Source organism: Thalia democratica, chromosome 7 (genome assembly GCF_965202585.1).
Source record: "Thalia democratica chromosome 7, ktThaDemo2.hap1.1, whole genome shotgun sequence".
NCBI lineage: Eukaryota > Metazoa > Chordata > Thaliacea > Salpida > Salpidae > Thalia > Thalia democratica.
Window position 1 is genome coordinate 52,623,735 of NC_139171.1, and position 27,005 is coordinate 52,650,739.

General features: G+C 30.9%; 1 protein-coding gene across 1 annotated transcript; it reads left to right on the top strand.

Annotated features, from left to right (window-relative positions):
• Positions 1-3,828: 3,828 nt before the first annotated feature.
• Positions 3,829-18,030, top strand: LOC145840234 (uncharacterized). Its single transcript, XM_082947417.1, has 3 exons — positions 3,829-5,820; positions 15,431-15,573; positions 16,344-18,030. The coding sequence occupies exons 1-3, from the start codon at positions 3,933-3,935 to the stop codon at positions 16,812-16,814; spliced, it is 2,502 nt and encodes an 833-aa protein (XP_082803543.1). The 5' UTR covers positions 3,829-3,932; the 3' UTR covers positions 16,815-18,030.
• Positions 18,031-27,005: the final 8,975 nt, after the last annotated feature.

Here is a 27,005-nt window from a genome sequence, read left to right on the forward strand (position 1 = left end):
AACAATATGTTGAAAATAAAAAGAATAGAACCAGTTTTTAGTTAGATATGTACTAGAAAAAGCAACTTATAATTAAGTGTTGTGATTTGTTTGCAGTATTTGCCAATAACATATGGTGGAACACACTTTATCTGTTCAAGATCTGTTTTGTTACAAAAATTTTGAAGTCTTATACTTTGTATACAAAAGATAATGTGTTCATCAAGTAAACCTGTAGTTTACTATAACAATAAGCTTAATTAATTCGTTTCTAATGTTTTATTGATTATATAACTTTAAAACTTTACAGTGTTTCATATGATTTTTTTAGTAAAAAGTATTAAAGCTTTAATTGATGCAGTTTTCTTTGTTTATATGTAATTTTAGAGATTGCTTTTTAACTTAGTTAATTTAGTCATTTTTGAAGCATTATATTGTCAGTAAGAATTTAGTTTTTTTTTTTGCTTTTATTTCTTATAAACTTTGTATGTTTAATTAAAGTAAACTTTTTTTTATAGCTTTTAACTTTAGCAGATATAAAAAAAAACGTTTTAAGCTATGTTACTTTATTCATTTACCGATCTAGTTTGAATCACTAGATTTACTTTTTAGAGTATTTTCTAAGTTTGTGTTGTTAGTTACACTTAAATAATTACCTAAAGGCTTTAAATTATTTTAAGTTCAGAATTTTTTTGTAGAGTTTTAATAACTTTTATTTCATTATTTCTTACACGGTTATAATCCACTCAAACTGTAATTAATCCAATACAAAATATAGCTACAATAAAGCAAACGAAAACTAATGTTTGCAAAACAGTAGTATATTTACGTCGAAAAAAATAACATACACAAAAAATATGTTCTCTTTTTAAGCGCCGCCGAACAAAGGCCGTTCAAGTGACACTTCAATGTAGCTTCAGTCAGATTTGCACCAAGTCCTCTAACTTGAAAGCACGCGCATGTTTTCGTAGAAACGTGCAGTTCGATTCATCTCAGAAGAAAAAGGTGAAGTTGTTAATTCGGTGTGTGGGCGAGAAATGTTCAACAAAATGGCTGCTGACGACGCTGGCTTTGGCGTCTCAGGTGTGTTTTTTATTTTGCAGTTTGTGTTAAAGTTTTTTAGGTTCTTGGTGTTGATTGAAGCTGCGTTATGTGCGTCAAAAGTTTAGCTGTTAGTTTAGCTGTTTTCTAAGATTATAAAAGATGTCTGCATTTTTTAATTTATTTTATTTGTTTTATTTTTTGTACATAATAGAAAGCTGTATAAATAGCAAGTACGTTCATTTTGAACTTTATAAATGATTTATTTGATTGATATTTTTCACTAATTAAACAAATGAACTAGCAAAACGCAATGCAAAGTAAGTTTGTTACTTAAACCATACTAAAAGCATGAACCAAGACAAGTCTTGGTTCGTATTTTTACCTTGACCATAAGCGTGTTTACGTACTTTATACACATCATTAAATTTCAAACACAGAAAGTAGCTAACATTTAACTAGTCACAACTTTTCAAAATGATCATCATTTAACGTACAACCAAAAAAATCTAAAACACAACTGCAATTAGAACACACACGTGTAGTTAAAACACATCAAGCAAGAGCGAACTTTCACAAGGTGCAAAAAAAAAATAGCTCGCTGAAAAATTAGCTGATACGGTTATCAAGCGACTTTGCGAGCATAAGGCCCGACTCGTCGGCATGAGAAGCGCACTGAGGCAACATCTGCCGCTGCGAAACTGCGACATACTGCAGCGGGGCGACATAACGGCAGTGGTCTGCAGCAGCATAAGTTATTTTGAGAGCGCGGCCGTTTGAACAAGGCTTGTTTGGTTCGAAAGTCTATTTATAAGTTTTGTTGACTGGCTGGTTTAATGCCTTAGTTTTTTTTTTAAAGTTAGACTTTCAGTTGATTTGATAATAAAAGTTTTAACAAACATGTTAGTCTGTAGTATCCCGATTAAGTTAGTCTGAGGTTTAAATGGAAAAAAAAAATAGTTTTAGATTGATATCAAGTTCTAGCAATTGTGACAGTTTTTGATAAAGTTAGTTACGACCCGCATGAGCTGAAGCTCTTCATTTATAAAGCACTTACTTTGAGAGCGTTATACAAGGACTGTTGAGTTAAACATGCTGCATTCTATTTATACACTTTGTTTGATTAGCTTTTTTTTTTTATATTTACAAGTTTAGTGTAAAACATTTTTTCAGAAATTTTTATAAGGTTCCAAATATTTTTACGTTTAAACATGGTTGAACAAATTATTTGGTTATAACCACTTTTTTAATAAAGATAAAGATAAAAACTAAAATTGCTAGTTACTCTTAAAACAAGTGATCGCGTGTTGTTTTCACATACTGGTAGAAATTTCAACCAAGTTTTCAGTTTGATGCGAAAAAAGCTGTAAAGTTTTAACTGGAAAAGAGCTAAACTATTAAGCAGAAATTATTTTCAAGTAAAAATTTTATGATTTCATAATTCAGATAGAAACAATAAAAAGAAAAACGAAATTAAATTATTAAACGACAAACGGCTGCTGCAAAAATTATTTTTGGACCCAGTTCACTTTTATTTGAATGGCTGAAAAAGCGAACCGTCGGTATAATGTAATATTTAAACTAAAATATCGATTTTCTTGTCAGCTCAAACGAGATTGTCTTAGCTGCTGAGTTCAGATTTTATTTTTCATTTAAACTTGTACCAGTTTTACATTTTTCAGACTGCAACTCATAGAAAGTGTTAGGTCGAAATTTAGTTTTAATTTTTATCCAAAATTTATATTTTGTATGGCACGTTTAATCTTTTTTTTGAGCCTTAGAACTTTTTTAAAAGTCAATTGCTTTACTTATTTTGTAGCTTTGTTGCATAAAAACTTAAACCTTCTTTATTTTTAATGCTTAAGCATTAAAGCATTACTGTTACAACGACCGTTTTTTAAAATTTATGAAATAAGGTAAAGGGAAATTAAACTTTGTCGAAAAATTTTCAAGGGCTATTAATTCAAAGGACCGGACAAGCTATTAAACCGATCTAAGATTTTGAAGTTGACAAAAAAATCAACTAAAGTAAGAAACTTTTAAAACTCTAACAAAATCTAATACTGAGTTTTCTTCGTCTCTACACATAATTTTTCTCAGTCAACATAAAAGTTTATGCATGTATATTAAACGAATTAGGTTTTCAAAGTTTATTATAACTGCTTATGTTTTAAAAGTTAGAAAAACATAAAAGCATTTCTTAATCTTACTTATAAAATTTTCTTATTTAGTTAAAATTTTCCTTCAGACTTAAATAGAGTATTTATTAAACAGTGACGAGCTTTTCAATCTTACTTACAATAGTTTGTAATATATTTTATTTAACTCTCAAGCTTAACTTAAACTGTCTTTAGGTATAACTATGCTTGTTTGTTTCATTTAGTTTCATAGTGAACATTGTTTATCTCAGTTAAACTTTTTATTCATTGTAAAAAATATCTTAATTTACTTAATATGAACTTAATTAGTTTAAAATAGTTAGATTCTAGAATTGATTGAAATACAAACAAAAATAAGTATTACTTAGCTTAGAGAGCAAAAGTGTTTTTTTTAATTTTTATATTTTGAATTAGTTTTAACTATAGAAGGGGCATAACATTAAATTGTGTATAAGAAAAAATATATAAGAAAAAAATGCTTTGTAGAAATTGTTTGTAACATATTCCACAAATACTTACTTTGTGCTTTTCTTCTCTCTTACATAATACTGTGCTATTTTACTGAAAAGTGACTTTGACTTAAAAATTATCATAGTAATCAAAATATATTTAATTTTCCCCTAAATTATATTTTTAGAAATTATTTAAGATAAATTTTAATTTAAACACTCACTACTACGTGCAAATAATTCTATGAAGACTGCCTAACAACAAAAAACGCAAAAAAACAAAACAATAGCAACCAGTATCGTCATGGCAACGACCGCATCAGGAGTGGGGGGATGCGTCGACTTCCACCAGCACATCAGCGACCACCACCACCAGTACTACCACCACCCTGGCAACGACGCCCCTACCAACTACCACCACGCCAACAACGGAAATCACCCTGGCAACCACCACTTCCAGCCCTCCTCCTTGGCAAACTACGACACCAGCCACCACCAGCAGGCCTCCAACTCAGCCAACTACAACTCGGGCGGGGGCTTCGACACGGCCCTGTTGTCAGGGATAAATTCCATTACCAACGACAACGGGTCGAGAGCGGCGGTGACCCCGTCACCCCCCGACAACCTCCAGCACAACCACTCGTCGGCCTTTGACATTAAGAACCTTGCCTTGTTGTCGGGGTCCTCGTCGTCGCGTAGCAACCTGGATGGCAACCAGAAGGGCGACAAGGGTTCTTCCACGAACGGATTCTACCTGCCCCCCATCGCCGACGCCCTTTCCAGGTGCAAGGCTTCTCAAGGTAATGGTAACGAGAAAGGAGGTCACGGTCGGATGAGCATCGGCTCGCAGGAGACGGAGGAGAAAAGGAGCTCGGAGGCGGAGGACAAGTTCGCCAGCTTGTGCAAACTTGCCGCCGTGGGCCTCCACTGCAACAACGAAAACAAGGACGCTGAAAAAAACTCCCCTCCTCTGAACGCGAACGACAGCTCGGTGTCGTCAGCCAACCAGGAGTTCAGTGCGTCCATCTCGACGCCTTCCAAGGCGCAGGTGACGCAGGCGCACATCAAGAACGAGGGCCAGGAGTCGAACCAGCAGGCTAGCAACCTGATGTACGACCTGCGCAACTTTGCCCAGCAGTTCGGAGCGCTGCAGCAGCAGCGGGGCATCGAGAACGACCAGCTGACGGGCAACATGGAGATGCTCTCGGGCAGCCACGGCGACAACTCGGGGGTGGACCTTTTCTTCCGCAACCAGTCGGATCAGCAGCAGGGGATGGGATGCGACATGAACGACTCCATTCAGATGAACGACGTGCCCAGCTACGCCACCCTTACCCCTCTGCAGTCCCTCCCCTCCATCGCGAGCTCGGTTTCGGGGAACACCGCGGCCGCCAACTATGCCAGTCTCATCGGCGGCGACCTGATGGGCGACCAGAGCTCCTACTCGAAGCACCACGGAATGGGCCACGCCCTTCCGCCCCTCAGCAACCGTATGCTGCTCAACGCCGGGTTTCACCACCAGAGGGCGCAGCAGCAGACGTCGGCGGTCATGGACGCAGCCGCGGCCGCCGTCGCAACCGTCTTTTCTCCCTACGCCAAGTCCACCGGCCAGCAGGCCCACAACCAAACTCACTATGACGTCACACAGCCCTTTGGGAGTGACGTGTTCAATCAGCACCACATGTTTCCGCACCAGCGCTTCCACGTTTCTCCCCACTCGGCCTACCACCAGTCGGCGTTCAACCCGGCCGACCTCACCGCCACCCTCCACGGCAACGGGGGGAACACCCGTCGGACCAACAGGGCGCCCCAGCAACAACTAACCCACAACGCCAACCAGATGCAGATACAGAAGCAGATCAGCTCGCAGCAGGTGGAGATGTCGAACAAGAGCAAGCAGGGCGGCCAGCAGCAGATGAGCTGCAACGAGAACCAGCAGCAGAACGCTTCGATCGAGGAGGTGAACACGAAGGCGGTGGCGGCGAAGGTGACGGCCGAGCTGAAGCGGTACTCCATCCCGCAGGCCGTGTTCGCGCACAAGATCCTCCACCGGAGCCAGGGCACGCTGAGCGACCTGCTGAGGAACCCGAAGCCGTGGAGCAAGCTGAAGAGCGGCAGGGAGACTTTCAGGAGGATGTTCAAGTGGCTGCAGATCCCGGAGGAAACCAGGATGCCGGATCTCAGGCTCGCAGGTTTGAACAGTTTTGTTTTTTGTTATTTAACTTGGTTGTTCAGCAACATGCTTGAGGCTTTGTTTTTATTTTGAACTAAACACTATTATAACCTTTAGTGTTAAATAAACATATTTTTTTACAAAAAGTTCGACTAAGTTGTGTAAAACTTTGGATCTTTATTTTCAAAATAGTTACAAAAAGTGGTAAATTGTGCAGTCCGAGTTTTACAAAATAAAAACTTTCACGACATAATTTCTAGAAATCTGAATAATTCATTGATACCCAAAATGAAAACTTAGAACTCATTGACAAAATTAATTTATAAATCATCAAAACATCATAGTAAAAAACTGAAAAGGGCGTGAACAAACAATAAACTTTAAAAAAAAAACTCAAAAAACACTGCCTAGGCGAATCTTGATTTATCAAATACCTCAGAGTTCAGATACTTTCCTTCACAGATATCGACAGATAGTTATGTAATTTAGTGTTCAAAAAAGAAGCAAGAAAAACACCAAAGACAACTTAACTTAGAAAGTTATTCAAAACATCAACAAACTAAAACAACAAAAAAAAAACGGTCAGTAGTAATGAGCTAAAAAAACTTTAATATCAAAAAACTCTGACTGAGTTCTGCGTCTCAGAACCGAAGGCTTCCTCCACCCACACGCAGATTTCCACCGCTAACACACGCGTATCGACCCGCACACTTCCACACGAAACGCTTTCCCACGAAATTATTGATCAAAAAATCAGCCGGCTGCGCTGAAGTGGAATGCGTCGGATATTTTTGGGCGGATCAATGATTTTGCGTCTTCTCAGCGCGCGGACTTGATAGTAAATTTGCTGTGTAGTATTTTCGCTGATCGATCGTTATCAGCGGCGTGGAATATTATTTGAACACCGGGCACTTTTGCGCAGGTCAATTCGGAACGTTTGTAATTTTCGGTTTAAATGACCTGGTAAAAGATTTTTTTTTTTTTCAATTTTTAGAGCTTATGAAAGTAAGAGAACGGTTTTTGTCTAAATGGTAAAGCCTATGTTATTAAGTTTGCTTAATTGGTAGAAATTTGGGTTTTCAGATTAGATAAAAAACATTTCAAAAACAACTTATTGAGTTTGAAACTTCAAAGTTTTAAAGTAAAATGTACCTAACTATTTTAAACTTCAACTAAAAAATTATATTTTAGTAAAACATTGTGAAATAAATTTGTTAACTTATTTTATTCATAAAGTTGCATGAAACTGTATACAAGATTTCGAATATTAAAATTGACTTAAATTATTGTTATCTGTAAAAAGTTGTAAAATAAATTTTAGCAAGTCAACTATGTTACAGAACAAAAAAAAACATACTTAATATTACTTACTATGAAACATTTACAAAATAAGTAATTCCATAAAAATATGCCGAATAGCCTAAAATAGTTCCTGGTAAACTTTTAAAGTAAGGAAAGTGGTTTGATAAAAACTACTGTCTCATTTTTGACAATACTCAAATGTACTATGTTTTCGACGCTTAAGTATGTAAATTCAACGATTCAAACATTTTTTCAAAAATTAATATCTTGTAAACTGGTGTTACAAATTAGTTTTTCAAAATGAAAAAAAAAAAAAACTTTAGAAACATACTGCACCACTTGATCGAGCCAGCTAAAGTGGCACTCATGACTTATTATCTCAAAACGTTTTGTTGTTTGTGTCTATTTCCTAAATTATCCATTTGGCACAATAACGAGCAGTTGTCGCACCGACCTCGAACAAATCTGAAGTAATTTCAAGTTGCCATAGAATTTTTGATAATTGCAATGTAATAAATGTTTTTAAATGCTTCAAAAGTAGATTTAAGTTTTATGAATTTTTGTTACAGTTTAACTTGTGAAAAATGTTTTATTTAAAACGGTTTGTTTAGTTATGTTATATTGTTTTAAAAAGATCTGTTACAAAAATAAATGCGCTCGTAAATATATACAAACTTTACTCCGACAAACTTACCCATGCACCTTGTTTCCAAATAATTAACAACAAAAACTAAACTGCTTTACGTTTAAATTAAAATTCTTAAAGGTTTATTGAGAAAGTGTCAAAATTATATTTGGTTGATGTAAAACTATCATATAAAGCAGCTTATTGAATTATGATAAACATAATGAATAAATACAAAACCCACAGTTTTTATTTAGTTTAGTTTACCTTCTTGTTAACCAGCAGCGAAATTGTTACTAACAAAGTACATGTTTGCATTTTACGAGAAGCACTCCACCGTGGGAAAAGTTATAAATAGCAGTTGAGATGGAAACTATCACACTGTGAGGCAGTTTTCACAAAATAAATGTCAGTGACCTTATTGTGCGGTGTCAACGAGTAATCTCATAAAAGTATAAATTTGATTTTGAATTCATAACGGTCAAGTTAGTAAAACGAAAAACTCTTTTTAAACATGCTGACTTTAAAAAACGATATTGTTTTAAAAATTTTGATAAAAAGCTCCCAGAATTGAGATTATAAGTATCGATTGCAACTAAACTTGAAGTTCCTCAAAATAAACAAAGTGAGACCTTGTAGTTATTCAGATTTTTACTTTTTGAAGATAGTTATTTCAGATTAAACATTTGAAAAATTATTGTAACATATAACCAAAACCTCGTAAAAAGCTTTCTTAACAAACTAAAATCAATAAAAAGCAATCGTGGCAAGATTAACTATACTGACGTATATATAATTTTTATTATAAAGATTAGACATTGCGCCTCACACGTAATCTTGCAATTTTTTGTCTCAGTATCTGAAAAATGTAGACTCAATATATTTAGTTAATGAACAAACAAATTTGTGCAATGTTTTATAACTTTCTTAACTAGTAACTGCTAAGGATGAATCGACTAAACTCGATTGACTTTTTACAATAAATTTAATAAAAACAATCTATTTGAATACTTTACTAAATTGTTTTCAATTGAATAGTTTTCTAGTTCAAATTATAAGTAGAATAAAACTTAAAGTATTTTTTATACATTTAGTGTATAACTCACAAAATGGCAAACTAACTAAAACAAATGACAAGCAAAAGTTTATCACTGTGTAACATTTTGCTTGTTAGACTGTCACAATAGACTTTTAAAGTTTAATTTATCACTTTGAGTAGTTAATAAAAAATTATAAGTACATGCCAGTCAAAGTTCTTTTCTACTGATTTATAATATTCAAAAACTAAAAACAAATTATACAGTAACCTTCCTTTATTGTACCAACATATGAATCAACACACTTCAACTGGGTTCTGTAAAAAATAATTACTGTAATGTAAGAATAGAAGCATAGAATGAAATAGGTTTATACATGTTTCCATTAAAATTAAAATAAAATAATTTCTACAGATTATTCTATGCTTCTATTCTTACATTACAGTAATTATTTTTTACAGAACCCAGTTGAAGTGTGTTGATTCGTTAACACACAGAAACATATGTTGGTACAATAAAGGAAGATTACTGTATAATTTGTTTTTATTTATATTCCAGTGAACTTGTTTCACTAGGATCTTTTGTTAGCAAACGATTAAATTTAAACTTTGAACAGTTAATATTCAAAAAACTAATATTATGGTTTTTAATAAATTAGAAAGCTACTTAAGTTGAAAATTTATTTGAAATTAAAGAAGTTAATCGGACTACTTTCTTTCAGTTGTATTTTAGTTTATTACTTTTTGTCTATAAAAAATTAGAATTAAAAAAAAAAAGTTTTGCAAAATGTTTTGTAAAAAATTATAGTTATATTTTTTTATTTTGATGATTGTGTGTTGATTTTAAACTGTCAGTTCTAAACTAAAACATTTTTACGAACAAACATATATGTTAGTAAAGTATTGAATAATACATAATTATTCATCATAATTTACGCGAATAATTTATAAAATTTCACTAATGGTTTTACAACAATCTAAGAAAAATTTGTTTTTAATGAAATCTAATTAAAATAATTAAAAATATAATTTGCTATATTGTCTGTTTTTGAGTTTAGTTGAATCTGTTAGTTGCTATTGATTAATTATGGTTAAAAAATAAAAAAAAAGTTAATTTGGTAGATTAATTAAACTCATTTAAAAGCTTACTAAGTGGCACCTACAGTCTTTTTTAAGTAAAATTAATAAAAGTAAAAAAGTTTAAAGTTTTGTGAAAAAAACTTTAAGTTTCTGCATTATTTATTTAAGTATGCTATATTTTTGTTTTTAAGCAAATATTTCAGAGTATAGTTAACATTTCCTGGGAGTATAATTAAGTTAAATTAGTGAAAAAAAAAATTTTTGTAGTAACATTATTCCTTAATAGAACAAAAGTATTTCAAAAAGTGTTTGAATTACTTCGGTAAAGTCATTAGAGCCAAGCAGTACTTCTAAATGTTAAATTTTCTAAAACAAAATACTGCGCCCATTAAAAATATATACACACATACAATATACTTAGGCACGGCGGCATAATGTAAAAAGTTAAGCCAAGGCGTATCAGGCTGTAACCTCACTCATTAGAACGAACACAGAAAGCGCCATGCACTGAAACATCAGTGTTTCCAAATTGAAAAGCATAACTTGCAGCGTTTCCAAACAGAAAACATAATTCGCGTGAAGCTTCCGGCCAGCAGTGCAGTTTTTAGCTCACACACAAATTAGGGGAGAATTGCACAGGTTTTTCTGTGCTGCTTCGGTGGACTACTTAGCAGTACTTACATGCCTTAATTATACAATAAATTATTCAGTAGTCACCGAGTAATTCCTTTTATTTTGCTTCTTTGCGCCTTTTAAACAAATTAAAAAGAGCTTAAGTCGCTGGCAACAAGTTTTCGGGAAATTAAAAACGCATTTTAGTGCATGCGTACACGAAAGCTTCGGCAAACAAACAACGTATTTACTGTAGACCCTAGGATTTATTTAAACTAAATAAATTTTGTTACATAAACAAAAGTTTTATACTTTGAGTGATAATCACAACTTCTATATTACTTTGTTTGTGTTACAAAAAAAAAGGAATTCTGAGATACAATAGTGAGGGGAAAGTTTTTTGTTTTAAATTTTCGACCCAAGACAACCTTAACCTTTCGTCAAATTGTTTTGCGCTGAAATTCACCTCGAGAATTTCAAAAACAAAAAGCCTTCAAACTCGTGTTTGTCGCGTCAACACCGACTCGCGCTGCCTAAAAGCAACGATAAACACGCAGTTGCCACCCCAAATTTCAACAAAAAGTCTCGCGGGACCTTTAAAAAGTCGTCGGCCCCCGAGAGACTCTTCCGCGCGCGACATTTCAACCCGTTTGAAGAAAAATCGTGAAAAATAATCTTGCTGCATGACGTCACAATGCTGAGAGTCTTTACACGCGGATCGTAGCTTGTGACGTCATCGTTGCTGCAGAATTGATTTTTTCGATTTTTCTGGTGACATTCGCGAGCGTGTAATAGCCGCTCTACCGATCTCGCAGCTACATTCGCAATGTTGCGATTGATTGAATTTCGGTTGATTTTGCTTGCACGTTTTCACAAAGTCTGGCTTGATGCAAATACAAGGCTCAATAAATTTTTATATACTGAAGAAAAAACACATAAAGTGTAAGAAAACAATAGGATTGGTTAGTTGAGGAAATGACTTGTTTTTAAGAACCAAAAAAAGCAACTGTACAGAGCGACTTAATTCCGTTCTGAAAACTAAAAAACTTTTTTAAATTGTGAATTATCCACTTTGTACAATTCGCATTAGATCACAGTAGCTGTAATATATCGATTGGTTGAAGCGAATAGAGAGCTGAAAGATAAAAAAGACTGAGCCACGGAGCGAACACACACACACACACCTCCCAACGTTTCTTCTTTGGACTCTGTGAACAAAAATAATAAAAACCATAGTATTTTTCGTTTTTTTTTTGTTAAAAAGAAAACGCAGCTTCTCTTATCTCTGTAATTTCAAGACTCGAGGAGAACTCTTCCTTGCTCTCGGCTCTCAAAATTTATCGATCCGGTTTCGCGCAATGCACTGAGCTCTCAAAACTTTTTTTTTTATTTCGCACAGAGATGCTTTATACTTTTGTGTGCAAGCCTTTGACCACACAGATAATTGAGAAGCAAAATAATTTCCATCGCTTCCTCACACCATGTTGTTTATACTTTGAACTTTAAAGTTGCTCAGAGGCGATGCTTTTATTTGCGGAATGACCTCTGTGTGTGTGTGTGAGAGATGAAACAATATTCTCAAAGCAATAAACACTTGCATATTTTCAGCGGAAGAACTTCAGTTTGACAAGACACACGCAGAAGAGAGTGTGCGAGGCTCACAGAACAGTGATGCTGAAAAAGTTGTGAATTATTAAAAAGTCGCTGCAGTCCCCTCTTTCGCACACGCAGAGAGAGTGTGAAAGAAGTCACAGTAACAAAAAGTGACAGCGGGGCTGCTGTCTAATCATCACAACTGAGCGAATAAAAAAAATAAAAAATATGCTTCAGCAGCAGCGGCACAGTGTATTTAAAGTAAAAATATAAAGAGCTGACAAAAAATAATCGATGAAAATTTACTGAGGGACTTTGTTTTGGGCCGCGCGCGCGCGAACCGCTTTGAGCGTATAATAGAAGTTCTTAAACTTTCACAATATTTTTTTGTTTTGGTAAAAATTTTATGCAAAGTCTGTGTTTTTATATTTGGTTGAAAAAATTTTTATTTCTCCAGGCGCGTTGAAATATTTTTTGTTTTTGTTTTTTTTTTTCGCAAACGCTGTGCAGTTTTAAAAAAAAATAGTTAGATGATCAAACATGATTGAATTTGTAAATTGCATATTTGGTTTTTTTTAATTAAGTTTGAATTAATTTTATACCTATAAAGTAGTAGAGTTTTAAACATTTTCAAACTTTTAGAAGTGTAATATCAAGGCAGTTGTATTACTTTTGTAGAAAACTTTAGATTAAAAAAAAACTTGAAAACTTGATATAAAGTAAGTATAGAGAGGTACAAGTTTAATGAGCCGTTTAAAAAAGTTTACCAAACTTTTATAACTAATACAAACTTTAATTTTTTGAAAAATTTGTTATTTATTTTAAGTTCTATATAATTAATTTTTTTGATAATAAATAAGACTTGAAATCAATTTTGTATTAAAGCTATAGCTTTTTAGTGAAAATATAAAACATCACCACACTTATGTAACGTGTTTAAAACATTTGAGACAAACATAAGTAAATTTATTTTGCATCCATCATTATACCTGTAATCTTAACTTTAATCACTTTAAATATCAAATTTAAATAATGTATACTGCAAAAAAGCCAGTTATAGAAACGAAGGACACCGACAATTTTACATTTCGTAACAAAATTTATAATTGAGTAAAACACAATAAGCAGACAATATGTTGCCCTGAAGACATGAAAGTGTACGAATTTTATCTTTGCGGATGGCAGACAAGTTTCTGGTCGCACCTGTCCTTTTTCAGCCCCACTGGAACGCCTCGGAGAAAACAAACAACACTTGTGACGTCATAATGCAATTTGAGCATCGCATTTCCCATCTGCCTGTTTATTGTGTTGCGTCATAAAGTGCTGGATTTAATAGAATTTGTTTTTTTTAATACACTACTGCTAGGTTGATATAAGTTCTTTGGGTTTTGCTGTTTAAAAAGTAATAAAACTTCTAAAACTTTGTATTTAAAGCAAAATAAAAACGACTTTAATTGAGTATGTTTCAAATTAGGTTTTGTGCTTTAAATACAAATTTATGGTAAAAAGTAAATGTTTTGTAATTTTAAAGTAAAATAGATTTATTCATACCTAAAAATAAATAATTTAAACCTTTAATTTGATAAAAATACTGGTATTTATTAAAACTACTGTAAAAAATAATGTATTTTCCAAAACATTTATTTTTATCTATTAGTTGTCAACTTCGAGTAAAACTCATATAAACTATATTTATATCGACTTATATGTCAAAAAATATTTTTTATTTAAGTCTTAAAGTTGATGTGACATTTGTGATTATGTAATTAAATAATTTTTACATTACTAAAAGCCTATTGTATATAAATATATATAAAGTATGTGATATGTTTGTTAGTTAGCTCATATTTTTTTTTATAAGTAGAACATTTTTTTTTACAATTATGGCTATAGTATTGTAATCAAATTCCTAAACTTAAAAAAGTATTATTTAGTTTTGAGAAAAAATAATTTAAAATTTTAGATGATAGTTTATACCTTTAGAAGATCAATTGAAAATAGGTTGTGTATTAGAACTTACTTACTGCCTTGTATCAAAAGTTAAGTTAAAAATTGCTCGTAGCTAAAAAAGTATACAAAACTAGATTACTAAAGTTTATCTAGATGTAATTCATTGTACAACTGTATGAAACTAAACTTGTGAAAAACTTATGTATAAGCAATAAGGAATAAATGTTTCAACCTAATAATTAAATGTTTAAACCGCAAAAACTGTTTTACAAAAAACTCAGCCTTAACACTAGAAATTTTCTAAAAAAATTATTTTATTGAACTTTGGAGCAGTTATAAAACAAAACAAACTTGCTCTGCACGCAGCAGTCCCGCAATAAAAGGCATTTTCTCCCTTCAAAAGCCAAAACTCAGAGCTCGAAGAAAACTCTTTTCATTATTCGTTTCCCGTTCGACGCCAGCTAATCACGCGGTGGCGCTGCGGAGCAACCAACCGCCTACGTGCGGGCTTAATTCGATTACGAGCGCAACTTTTCGTGCCAGCCGCGCTCAGCAAAAAAAAATCGCTTTTCTCCAGATTACAAGTCTTTCTGTGCAGCGCGTTTGTCGTGAGCGCGTTTCAGCACACCCAGCCATTCTATCATAATTAAAAGCACACGGCTCTCTGCGTGTCGCGCAGGTTCGTTCCTTCGGCAGATGCGCGGCCCATGCATCACAGTTAGCGATGGTTTTGTGACAGAAAGTGTCGGAACTACTTTTGCAGTTAATGTTTCTCTTCTGCTGGTGCTTTGTAATTGAATGAAATGTTTAACGAAGGAGCTCACCAGCGGAACTTATGAATAATTCGGTGCGTTTTTATCCCTGCGTTTCGTTTGAAATTTAATTCAAACGCCGTTATAATTTAATTTACGGCAAACGTATATTTGAAGCATTTAAGTTTAGTGACGTATTGCACTTTAGATTGAAAAAGTTAGCTACTCAAAAAATTTTTGTGCACACAAAATTTTTAGCAATTTATATCTACTGAAAATCTACATGATGAACACATACAATACTTCAATGTAAATGATAATTTTAGTACACATTTACGTTATTATACTTATTTATTGAACGACAAAATATACGCTCAAAATATTTCGTGCTAGGACGTCCCTGGTGCACGAAAAAACCTTTCGGTTATCGAGTCGCACACCACGGATACCTTTTAACATCTTGTTCTTGAAATATTAAATGTTTATGCTTTCTTTAAAACTCAAAACAAATAAATTTACAATTGATTAAATTATCTACCAATTGTTGTTTGATTTTCAAAGACAGTTTTGTATTTTAATAATCCTAAAAATTTAAATAAAGTTATGTATAAACATTTCAGTTTAACAATATAATATGTGTAGAGTTTCCTGAAAAATATTAAATATAAACTTTTCACAGCTTGCAAAAGAAAAGAAGAAGAAAAAATTCCAGAGCAAGAATTACACGGACCAAAAAAACCAAGGCTGGTCTTCACTGACAAACAAAGAAAAAACTTACACGAAATATTCAAACAAAACAAAAGACCAAGCAAAGAAATGCAGGTAAAAGTCACAGCAAATTTTTCTTTCAAATTAGTACTTCTTTTCAGTTAATTTAAACAGAAAAAAAAGTTTAAACTTTAAGATGTAGTAGTGTTTATAGAATTATTACCTACTAAACATATACAAGTAATATGATACCTTACTGTGGTTACATGACAATTCGAATCTAGATTATTCTTAGAAAAAACTAAGAGGCTATATCTCAACAAGTATATAAATTAAAAAAAAACGGTTTAAGGTCTAATAAATAAGATTATTATATTAAAAATAATAAAAAAAATATTCACTATTTTTTTTTTGTAATACTAAAGGTTACTATATTTAAAAACTTATTTTAGCCATGTCTCAAAATGTATTTATTTTTTATAAATAAAAAGCGTTTTTAAGTATTACTTGATTAGTCGTGCATCCCCTTGCATTGAATAAGAAAACCTTACTATAAGGTAATTCACTACACAATTGTGATAGCTCACATAACCTTACTATAAGGTAGTTCGCTACACAATTTTGATAGCTCGCATAACCTTACTATAAGGTAGTTCACTACACAATTTTGATAGCTCACATATCCTTACTATAAGGTAGTTCGCTACAAAATTTTGATAGCTCGCATAACCTTACTATAAGGTAGTTCACTACAAAATTTTGATAGCTCACATAACCTTACTATAAGGTAGTTCGCTACACAATTGTGATAGCTCGCATAACCTTACTATAAGGCAGTTCACTACACAATTTTGATAGCTCGCATAACCTTATATATGTTTCAGATGATGATTTCGCGCGACTTGGGGTTGGAAGTGACCACGGTGAGCAACTTCTTCATGAACGCCAGGAGGCGCTCATTGGACAAGTGGAAGGAGGAGAACATCGTCCACCAGGTGGCGCAGCTGGAGCAGAACACCAACAACAACACCAACAAGCTTTCAATCAAGAAGGAGGACCAAGGCAGGCCGGTGGACAGCTTCTTCAACCAGACCAACAACAACAACAACTCGTCAGCTGACCTCTTCGAAGACCCGGCACGCTTCAGTAACTTCGTGACGTCACCCACGGTCAGCAGCAGACACAGCGAGCGGTCAAATTCTCCCACCTCGCTCGCATCCGGACCTCACGGTTACGGTTCGATGAGCTTGGAGCACATCCACCATCACCACCACCATCACCACCTGCACCCCACCCAGCCCCCGCAGCCCCCGTCGCTTTCCCACCCACCGTCGCTGATCAACCCCTACCGCTGAGCGGTCGTCATGATTACGGTTTTCATGGGGGAGCAGAAAAGTTTGGACCCCTCAAATTGGCTCCTTAGGGTCGGATGATTTTAAAGGATTGTTGAATTAAGTATTGACGGTACTTATTATAAAAAAATTAAATTTTATACTTTTGTTAAACATCTTGGCTAGGATCAAAGTGATTTAGTAGTCACGTCATTGTGGTTCAATGAAAATAAAATTGAGCTAAATATTTTTCACTTTTTCGAATTAAGTATTTTAAGTTTACCGCATTCTCCTTACTTTTATTCTCTGTTTTTTTTTTTGCGTTACCAAAAAACTAGATGTTGTTTTTACTATTTTTCATTTTGCATGTACTTGTTGCTTAGCTTTATTTAATTTTTTCCACGATATTGTAAGTTCTTCTTTCTTCTAAATCGATATGTAACTTGGGATTAACTTTGTTAAATTTTTTATTTGTTTTTTCGCACTTTTTCATTTGTGTTTTGCGTGTAGTTGCCGTGTCCCAGGTATACATAGTAGTAGCGACCAAAGAACTTGAAAAATTGTTAAGAACCCCAACGAAAACTCTCTGCAGTCATTCGCGTCACAAACTTCAAACAACTTGTAAAACGGCGAACAGCTTACCTCTCACTCTTTCAGCCTCTGCTGAAATCTTAAAAATTAAATTCATTTACGAGTACAGTGCCCGACTAGTGGGCTTTCTGCGAATGGACGAGTAAAGTGCTGTATCGTGGCGTCCTCACAGATAACAAGCTCTCGCGATAAACAAATGGTTAATTTCAACCCACCAAAGAAGAGTTAATTTGCTTTTGATTGTAAATGTGTGTGTGTGAATGTGTAGATTGTTTCAGTTGATTTTTTTCACTCAGTTGCTAGCTTGACTGTTCCGAAATTCTGTAGGTTGTTCGCTAACGCTAATCAAAGTTTTGCTAATTAACTGACCTTTGACGGACTACAGACAGAGTTTGCGAATTTAGCCGGTATTTCAAAGTATTAACTGACAGTTTTTAGAACCTTGCTTTTAAAATTAAAACAATTATAAGCGCATCACAGTTTTACTGCCAACTTTTTCAAGCTGCAATAACTAGCTTTGAAGTCATATAACTAACAATGATAAAAGTTAACGTTAACAAGCTTACAATTTGATAAATTATTAGAAGTTGTTTGTTCTGAAAAACTTGCATACTGTAAAAAAGATTGTTTTACCTTTTTCTGTGGAGTTTTTCAATGTTATTTTTTCAAAAGAATTAATAACATAAAATTTATTTCAATTACTATACTTTAAATTTAACCTAAAATTCTATTAAATTTCACGACTTCACAGTTTTTTTTATGTTACTGATTGATATTTAACTGCATGTTAGTTTATTTAATGGAAAAAATACATAGAAACTACGTGTATATTTTAACAAAGTTTTGCAAAAATAAGCTTCAAGCTTTTCAAAATTGTTAAAAAATAATTATACCAATTAAATAATGTAAATACGACGCAACTTTTAAGCTGGTAACATTTCTGAGACCAAACCGAGTTTTGAAACAATATAGAATTTTTGTCACTTGTCTTCGTCTTGTGCTGCTGAATATTTATTAGCTTTTTTATTCCCTTTTTTCTGTAACTTTGGCAATACTTGTTCCATCTGACTCAAACAGTTTTATCTGTTATTTATGCTGTACATATATTTATCTTCAAGCTGTTAATAACTTTTTCACTTCAAACTCCTGTGTATTTTCAAACATAAATTGCTAATATCCATTTTTGTCGTAGTCTTTAGCTTTTTTTTATGTTTCTGGTCGTTTTATGGTCTTATATCAATGAAGCATAGTTTTTTAAATGTTGAAAAAATTAAATAAACTTATTATGTTAAAAGGATTGGTTTTGTTTTATTGTTTCGTAAGATTTTTATTTAACAAAATAAATTTTGGTGTAAACGTTTTTATACATTATACAACAATTAGTGAAATGTATTAAATTATCATAATTTATAAAATAAAATTCTAGTTGAAAATAAAACTACAAAGTAAGCACTTTTTTTTAAAGCTTTCTTAATAAATGAAAAAGTTGAACTTTTTAATGATTTATAAATATTCATAATAGTTTTTTTAACTCTCTAAAAATATTTAAAAGTATTTATTTGTAAAATTGTTGACGTTTAACATGTATATAATGAAAGTTAAGCGAATGTGTGTAACATAAGAACTTGGTTTTGACATAAATACGTACTTTTTTATTATTAAACTATAATGCAGAGCTAAAAACATTCAAAAAACCTTGTAATTCGGAAGCAGCTTTCAAATTTGTTCACGTTACGTGAACAAAAAGTAAAACGTGCTAAAAGCAAAATGTTTTTGGTTGCTAGGATTTGTCTTAAGATTATAAAATTTAACTCAAATATATTTTTTTGAAAGTATTTTATTAATTTTTTATTTAAATAACAAAACTCAGGAAAATTTTAAAAATTCTTGTAAAACAAAAGTTTATACAAATTAAATTGTAAAAAGAAAGTTTATAGAAAACACGTTTAGTCAAAAAGTTAAGTAAAATAGTTAGTTAAAGTTCTGATCAGACCAAAATATTTTAGTCTAGACGAAATTATTAAATAAAAACATAAAAATAAATATTAAAGACAAAATTTAATTACTTTTAGCTTAAGTTTTTCATTTAAAATATTATAATTTTTGCAATAAAGTTCTAAGACTGCTATTATTAAAAGTATTAGTTTTCATATTTGAGGTTAGTTCACATATTAACAAATTAAAAAAATATATATAAAAATAGACATAATTTTTTGCTTTTTAGACTCGTATAAAAATAAAACAAAGTACTGAATTTTGGGAAGAAATAATTCTTTCTTAATACAATAATTCCACTTTTTTATTTTTTTTAGTTTTCAGTTTAAACTTTAGACTAGTGTACCTTTTACTAATAAGTATTAACAATTTATGAATATCATGTATTCACATAACTAATAGATATTAAACATAGGTAGCTTATATAAAATAAGTTTTCTAAAGCAAGGCTATGGTGTAAAACTTAAAAACTTTAAAAAAAACTTCCATTACGATATTTTGGAGAACAATGCAAAAAAAAACATTATAATAACTTATTTTAAATTTCTTGTTCTATAAAAAGATAAAGTTATTAGTTATTTTTATTAAAAAGATTATATTATAAAACTAGCCAAATAGTTTTTTGTAATAAATATAAGTAGTTCAAACTAATATCATTACAAATTTTTCATTTATAATACCTTACTTGGTGAAAGTAAAGTAAACAAAAAACTTTGTTATATGATATTTCCTAAATAACTTTTTTTATTATAGTTTATTGAACGAAAAAAAAAGTACTCAAAACTTTAGACCTTTCGCTTATCGAGTCGCACATTACCTAGATACCTTTTAACGTCAAGTCCAGCACAGTATTACTATTCTGTTTAATTTTTATTTCTAATTGTTGATTTACTATTGATTGTGGGCTCACTGACTAAAATAGATTTGAAGTTTTCAAAACACTTTGTATTAGCAAAAGCAGTTTAAGGTGTTATAGTCTTATTTTTTTGAACTTTTATTACTAAGTTGTTTAAATTAAAAAAAAAACTTGAAATTTAAAAAATGTTTTAAGTTTAAGAAAATTTAAATATAAACAAAAGCCTTACTTTTATTGTGAAAGTAACTATAACCAATGTAGCTTTTTTAAATTATTAAAACAAAAAGTTTATTGAATAACGAACGGCTCTTAAAGTATTTCAAGAAAACCTGTTTAGGTACATTGTAGATTTTACTTTAAAACTCTAACTTTAACAGCAAATTACACACAAATAGTTTTTTTTAATATTAATAGCCAGACTGGGTTATGACTCTAAATTTTTTTATTATGTGCTTTGCTTTTTTTTTTAAGACAAGAGTAAAATTTTTTTTTTCCATAAATTATCCTTTTTTTTTTGAAACATCTTATTTCTACATTGCTTTATTAATGTAAAACATTTAAAGAAACAACATATTAATTTTCAATAAGATTTTCATAAGAATGTTTGACTACTATTGATAGATTTTTCGTTATAAAGTGTTACTAAATAACTTATGTAAAAACCAGACCTCCTTTTGTACGCAATACTGACACGTTTCGCTTTTCATACCTTACAAGCAGCGAAGCGCCGTAAGTCAATAAAGTTTTGCGTAAAAAAAAAATATTTTCCTGAAAGCTCTGCTTGTTTTTCACCATAGGATTTATCGCCTTATAATTTCACATTTCACTATTAATATGTTTTTACTTTCACTTGATACACAGCTTGAACAGTAAATGAAAGCAATCGCTCTTTATCTCTCAAAGCTAAGCAGTAATCTTAATTTAGTTCTAATTAATATTTCTGTAAACGTAGATTTTAGAAAAACTAGAATACATAAAAATTCTATGTGTGAAAAATGTTAGTTTGATAGAAAAAACTTTTTTCAAAACAAAGTTGTTGATGTTCCAAACATCCAAATTGTGAACGCTTTTTTTTTAACTTAACCCTGAGTTTTTATTTTACTTTAATTTTCACACATGTTAGTTGAAATAAACAGACTTTTTAAAACTTAAACAAAAGCGAACAAAATTTTTTAAATTTTGCTTGAAACAAGAAGCAAGCTGTGGTGAGTGGCGAGGCTGTTTAAGAAAAATTCATGGACTAACCAGGTTAGTTGAAATCTATTAAACAAAATTTTAAAACAAACAACCGCTTGGTGGCGCTGCAGCGAACCTTCAAGACCGTGGAAGCGCACTGACGTGATGTCGATCGCGGGACGGCCCCGAATTAAAGATGATTTGTGCCACCCGATTATCTATCAACGTCTGCCTGTGAGTGACGTCACGGCGAAAGCCGCGAAGTTTACAAGCGATCAAGGTTGGAGTGAAAACGTTTTCGCGCAAATCGGCGATTAATCGAATTTCGCTCGAGCTCGCAAGAAAGCTCCGAAGGCTCAACATTCAACTTGAAGGTTTTCTCGCGAACGAAAGTGGTTGCGTTGCCGGTGTCAGCTCGAAGGCGGGCAAATCTGCAGCTAATCTCGCGACAGCTGGGTGACCTCTTAACTTGTGCCCTGTCCAGCGTTTGATTTAAAATGTTTTGATATAAGCGAAAACAATCGTCTTGCGGTGTTTGCACGCACAAGCTGATGTTTTAAACTAGTTTGTTGTTGGTGTTTGAACAAAAAAATAATGATTAATAGAAAAAAGTATTTTCAAATTTCTGAATTCAAAATAATTTTTAAATTAAAAAAAAAACTTTGTAGTACTATTAAATGGATTTGAAAACTAAGTATTAAAAAAAAAACTAAGTCAGAACGCATACATGTGCAACTTTGTATAAACGCTGAAAAGTAAGTATTTTTTTTAAATCTAGTTGAAAAAAAAACAGTGATAATCTTTAGTAAAACAACAGATTTGTGATGTTTAGATTAAGATTTTTCTAACGTAAGTCTAACATAGTTTTCAGTTTTAAGTTTATCATCTGACACTCCATAGTAAAGGACAATAGGTTCAGTCTAAGTTTTATATTTTGCTAATATATTTGATGGTTTTTTTTTTTTGTTATTGCTCTTATTTTTAGCTTTTTGGCTATAAGAAATAGTTGAAGCTTTAAGAACTACGACATAAAGAACTACAAGCTTGGTGTGTTTTAAAAAATCTAAATTTCTCTTTAAAAACTCCGAACTAAAATTTTGGTAAGTTTAATCGTCTACTAAACAAATTAGAAAATTTTAAATATGTTTCAAACGTAATAGTTTACGCAACAAGATAAAAAAAAGTTCTAAAATAATTTAATTACCCAAATTATATTTTAAACATGTTCCCTATAACACAAACACATTAAAAATAGTAGTTACAATTTTCATTTTTGTAAAGTAGTAATACTTTGTGCTACTTTATATATATATAGCCTGTAAGATTTTTAAACTTTAACACTATGTGCTTTTGAAAATCATTACGTACCTACATCTTTTTTTTTTTTGGATAAACGTCTTGTACTTTTCAAATTTACCAAATACTGAACGCGTTAAAACTTTTTTACGTTTCTGAAGACTGTAATACTTAGAATTAATAAAACTTATTCTAAATAACACTCAAAAATGTATATAAATACAGTTTAAACCTACATAAATAAAATACGAAAAATCACATAATTTTTTTAGAAATTGAAAGTAATTTTTCAAACTACTTGAACCAACACCTAACGAAAATATGTTTTAAAACAACTTAAAAAAATTCAAATAAATGTAATAAACTTTAAGACTCCAACTATTACTGTTAAGAGCATTTAGCTATTATTAGTCTTTGTTAAAAAGTTATAAAACAGGCATTAACACTTTTTTCCTTACACTTTGCCTCTATATATATTACTTTATCCAAACTTATAAACTGAGTAAGAATTTATCAAGTTAACATCTGAAAACCTACTGATTGACTATCGTTTTTATTTAGTTTAGTTAATCTCTAAATTTTGAAATTTATGTAGTGAAATGAAAATGTTCGCTAAAATATCCTTATAAAAAAAATGCATTTTGCAAAATATGTGTACAACAGTCGTTTGTTTTGAAAATTTGTTTGAATTTATAATCTCTTATTTTAAATCAGAAACGTTTCAAGGCATGCCTGTCATAAAACATGTGACGCGCCTAAATACGCCTGATTTTTTTTTATTTACTTTTATACAATATAAAAAGGTTAGTTAGATAAGTTTTTTATTATGTGAAAGAAAACTTTAAACACTAACTAAATATGTTTCTAAATTTTTTTAGCATACATTTAAACCTTGACAGTATTAAATTTTTAGATATTTATACTTTGCAAGTTATATCGTTAAGTGTGTACAAACTATTGTTACTATCTTTCATTTTTGTTATCTAATTTCAGACGGCTTAAACTTTATTTTTCTCATTTTATTGTGTTTATGTCATGTATCTAAAAGGCCTATAACAACTTTGTAAACAATTTTTAAAATTAGTCTTAATTTGTTCTTTGTTAACTGTTTTGATTTAAAATTTTGTAGTTAAATTTTGAAGATAAAGATAATTTTTGGTACCAATACTAAGTACCGAAAAAAACAAAAATATATGGTAAGAACACAAGATGATTTTGATTTATATAGATTTGTAATCATACTTTATAACTTGTAAAACTAAAAAAACATGTCGAGTTAAAATATTAAGCTTTATAAATTTTTTAACCGTAGTTAATTTTTAAACTAGAAAATATACTAACTGTAATATTTTACACAGTTCGATAGATTAGTTTGGTGTAGTGTTTTTAAAAGTATTGCGTAAAAATAATTTTAGTCTAAATTTAAAATTTTGATAATAATTTCTTTTATTTTTAAATAACTAATATATCTTGTATACTACTTTCAACAGTAAGTTAAACACTCTTAACAATATTTCTTATACTCCTTACTAAAAGAGACAATTTAGCAATGAAAAGTAGTTTTGTTTTAAAGGCTTTTTAAATTTAACTTAGTGTGCTCATTTTTATTCAATTACTTTTAAATTAAAACAACATGCTTTTGTCACAGAACAACAAGTTTTATTTTTAGTCAAAAGCAGGCCATACTTAATTCTTATGTTTTGTTAAATTTTTTCAAGGTTGCTTGAAAATTTAAATTAAGAGTATGAAGTTAATGCTGAATATATAACTGACTAGAAAGTACTAAATATACAGTTATTTTCCAATTTTAATTTTAAAATATTATTTTTTATGAGTAGATTATGTAAAACCAAATCGATTATATTGCTTTAAGTTAAGAATTTAAATTATATAGCTTACATTTAAGATTTTTTTTTCTAATTTTCGATATCAAACTTTTTTCGACATTTTTACAATATTTTTTCATAAATGTCAAAATAAAGTACACGTAATCGATTCATTGCACTTTCATTTATTGAGAGCTTTTAAATTTATTGATGCTAAAATAACAAAACCATAAAAGTTTTTTATCCTTACATTGTTTTAACGTTAAAGTAAGCCATTAAGAGTTAGTTAGAAAACAACTAGAATAAATTAGTTAAAATTCTCGAGCTTTTATTTCGTCAGTTTCTACTATTAGCATTATTGCTTGTGCCTTCTAGTGGATATAAGTTGTGCGCATGACTTTAAAAGAAACTATTTTTATAAAGAAACCCAAAAATTACATTGAAATGCGATACAAATGTTAAATCACACAATAAAATTTTTTAATAATTGTTTATAATAATTAATTAGCAAAAATTTTCATAAACTTTAAACTGTTCGCATTAGTGTCAGAGCCTTCTAGTATTTATAAACACTATGCATGATTTTGAAATAGTCTGTTTTTATATTAAACCCTTAAATAATATTTTGAAAAGCGACATATATGTTAATGGACATAAAATTTATAAGTTATCTTTATATAGATTTATGCAAATTATATATTTTATTCGCGACCGGTTTCGGTGGAAAAAAATTGCGATCTTTCAAGCAAAAATTTAAGTTATCTTTATAGAAGTTATAGAAGCAACAATTGTTTATTTTAACATTTAGTTTAACAGCTTAGTTTGAAGAACCGGAGTATACTTTTGATATTTAACATCACAGCGTATTAAATCATACCAAGCTTAAATATTTTTTTTTGCATTTTCAAACGTTATATTCTTATTGATAAAGTCTTTGTGTTGAAGTACTAAAAGCTCCAGCCTTGGTACTTTTATAATTTTTTAAATAAGTAAACGATTTGCGGAGCAACACTAGTTTAAGGGTTCATAACACTATCATATACACTGTATAAGAAGAACGTAAAGTTACAAAACAGTACCAACCTTAAAGTAGAACTTAAAAAATAGTTAAACTAAAAGTTTAAACGTTTGAGCTTTGTATTTACAAAAATAATTGCACGTTTTTTTTAACTAGTTAAAACAAAACCTTTGAAAAAAAAGCAACTTGATCTATCGAAAAAAAAAACTTAAAAAAAAACCTTTAAAAATTTTTGTGCGCTATAATAAAATTAATTATAACTGGTCAGAACATGTAGAAATTTTAAATTGTAGATTATAGGCAAAAATAGTGTGTTATACAAGACAAGGTAAAGTTTAAATGAGAAATCCTTATACTTATCATTTTCCTCGTATCCCCAAATTATGGCTCTTTGAGGGGATCCCAATTTTTCAATTACACCAAACCTGTACTACTGTAAAAATGAAGGTTTCATTATGTAGTCTTTATTTGTTACTTGTACTAGCTAAACCCATCCATCGCTCTTAGAAAATAATCAACAGCAAATTATATTTTGTTTTGAAAGTTAAAATTAAAACAAGTATTATTTTTTTTGCTTCATACAATTTTTACTTTTTTTTATTCTAATTTTAACTTATTTTCGCCAAAGTTTAGTCATAGTTCTTATCAAATAATCATCTTTTTGTTGACGAAGCCCAATTAGTAATAGTTTATTAACGAACTTAAAGTGGCATCATACTATTAACAAGGTGTTCTTACTTGACATTGCAATAATGGTATTATAACATTTTTAGTAATTTAGTATCTCAAACATAGTATGCAAAACGCTCTTTGTGAGTTTTTGTCTTTATCATATCATCTACTAAATATCTATAAAGTTATACGTCAAAACAACCTACAAAACTTGAACAGTTGATGAAATCAAGTGCTGAATATCTTTTGTATGCATAGCAGCTTAAGTTTGAAAAGCACTTTAAACAAACTAGTGCAAGCTTTTAGTTATAACAACTTGATTTTTTCAAAGGTCTAGAATATCCTTTAAATTAGAATATCAAGCAAATTCAAACATTTTGTTGTACTTTTCAAATTTTAAACGCATCAAATTTAGCTAACATCGAGTGTTTTTCCTTGTATTAGTTATTAATAATTACAAAAATTTAACTTTCTCAATGTTAACATGAATGTTTTTATAAAATTTTATTAAAAAAAGTAAGACAAACCAAATTATTTTTTGCATATTTCTCTTCTTTGCTTCTCAAACTTTTTTTTTCCAAGTTAAAACGTTTTTTTAAAGTATTTTTATTCGAAAACAGAATTTCTGTTTAATAGTTTGAAAAATATGTTAATATGCTTTTTATCACCATGTTAACGATTTACATTAAATAGAAGATTTATCTTAAAGCTAATAACAGCGTTTTTTTATTTATCTGTACTCATCGAAGTATTTTAATTTACTGAAACTAACTTGAAAAAAAACT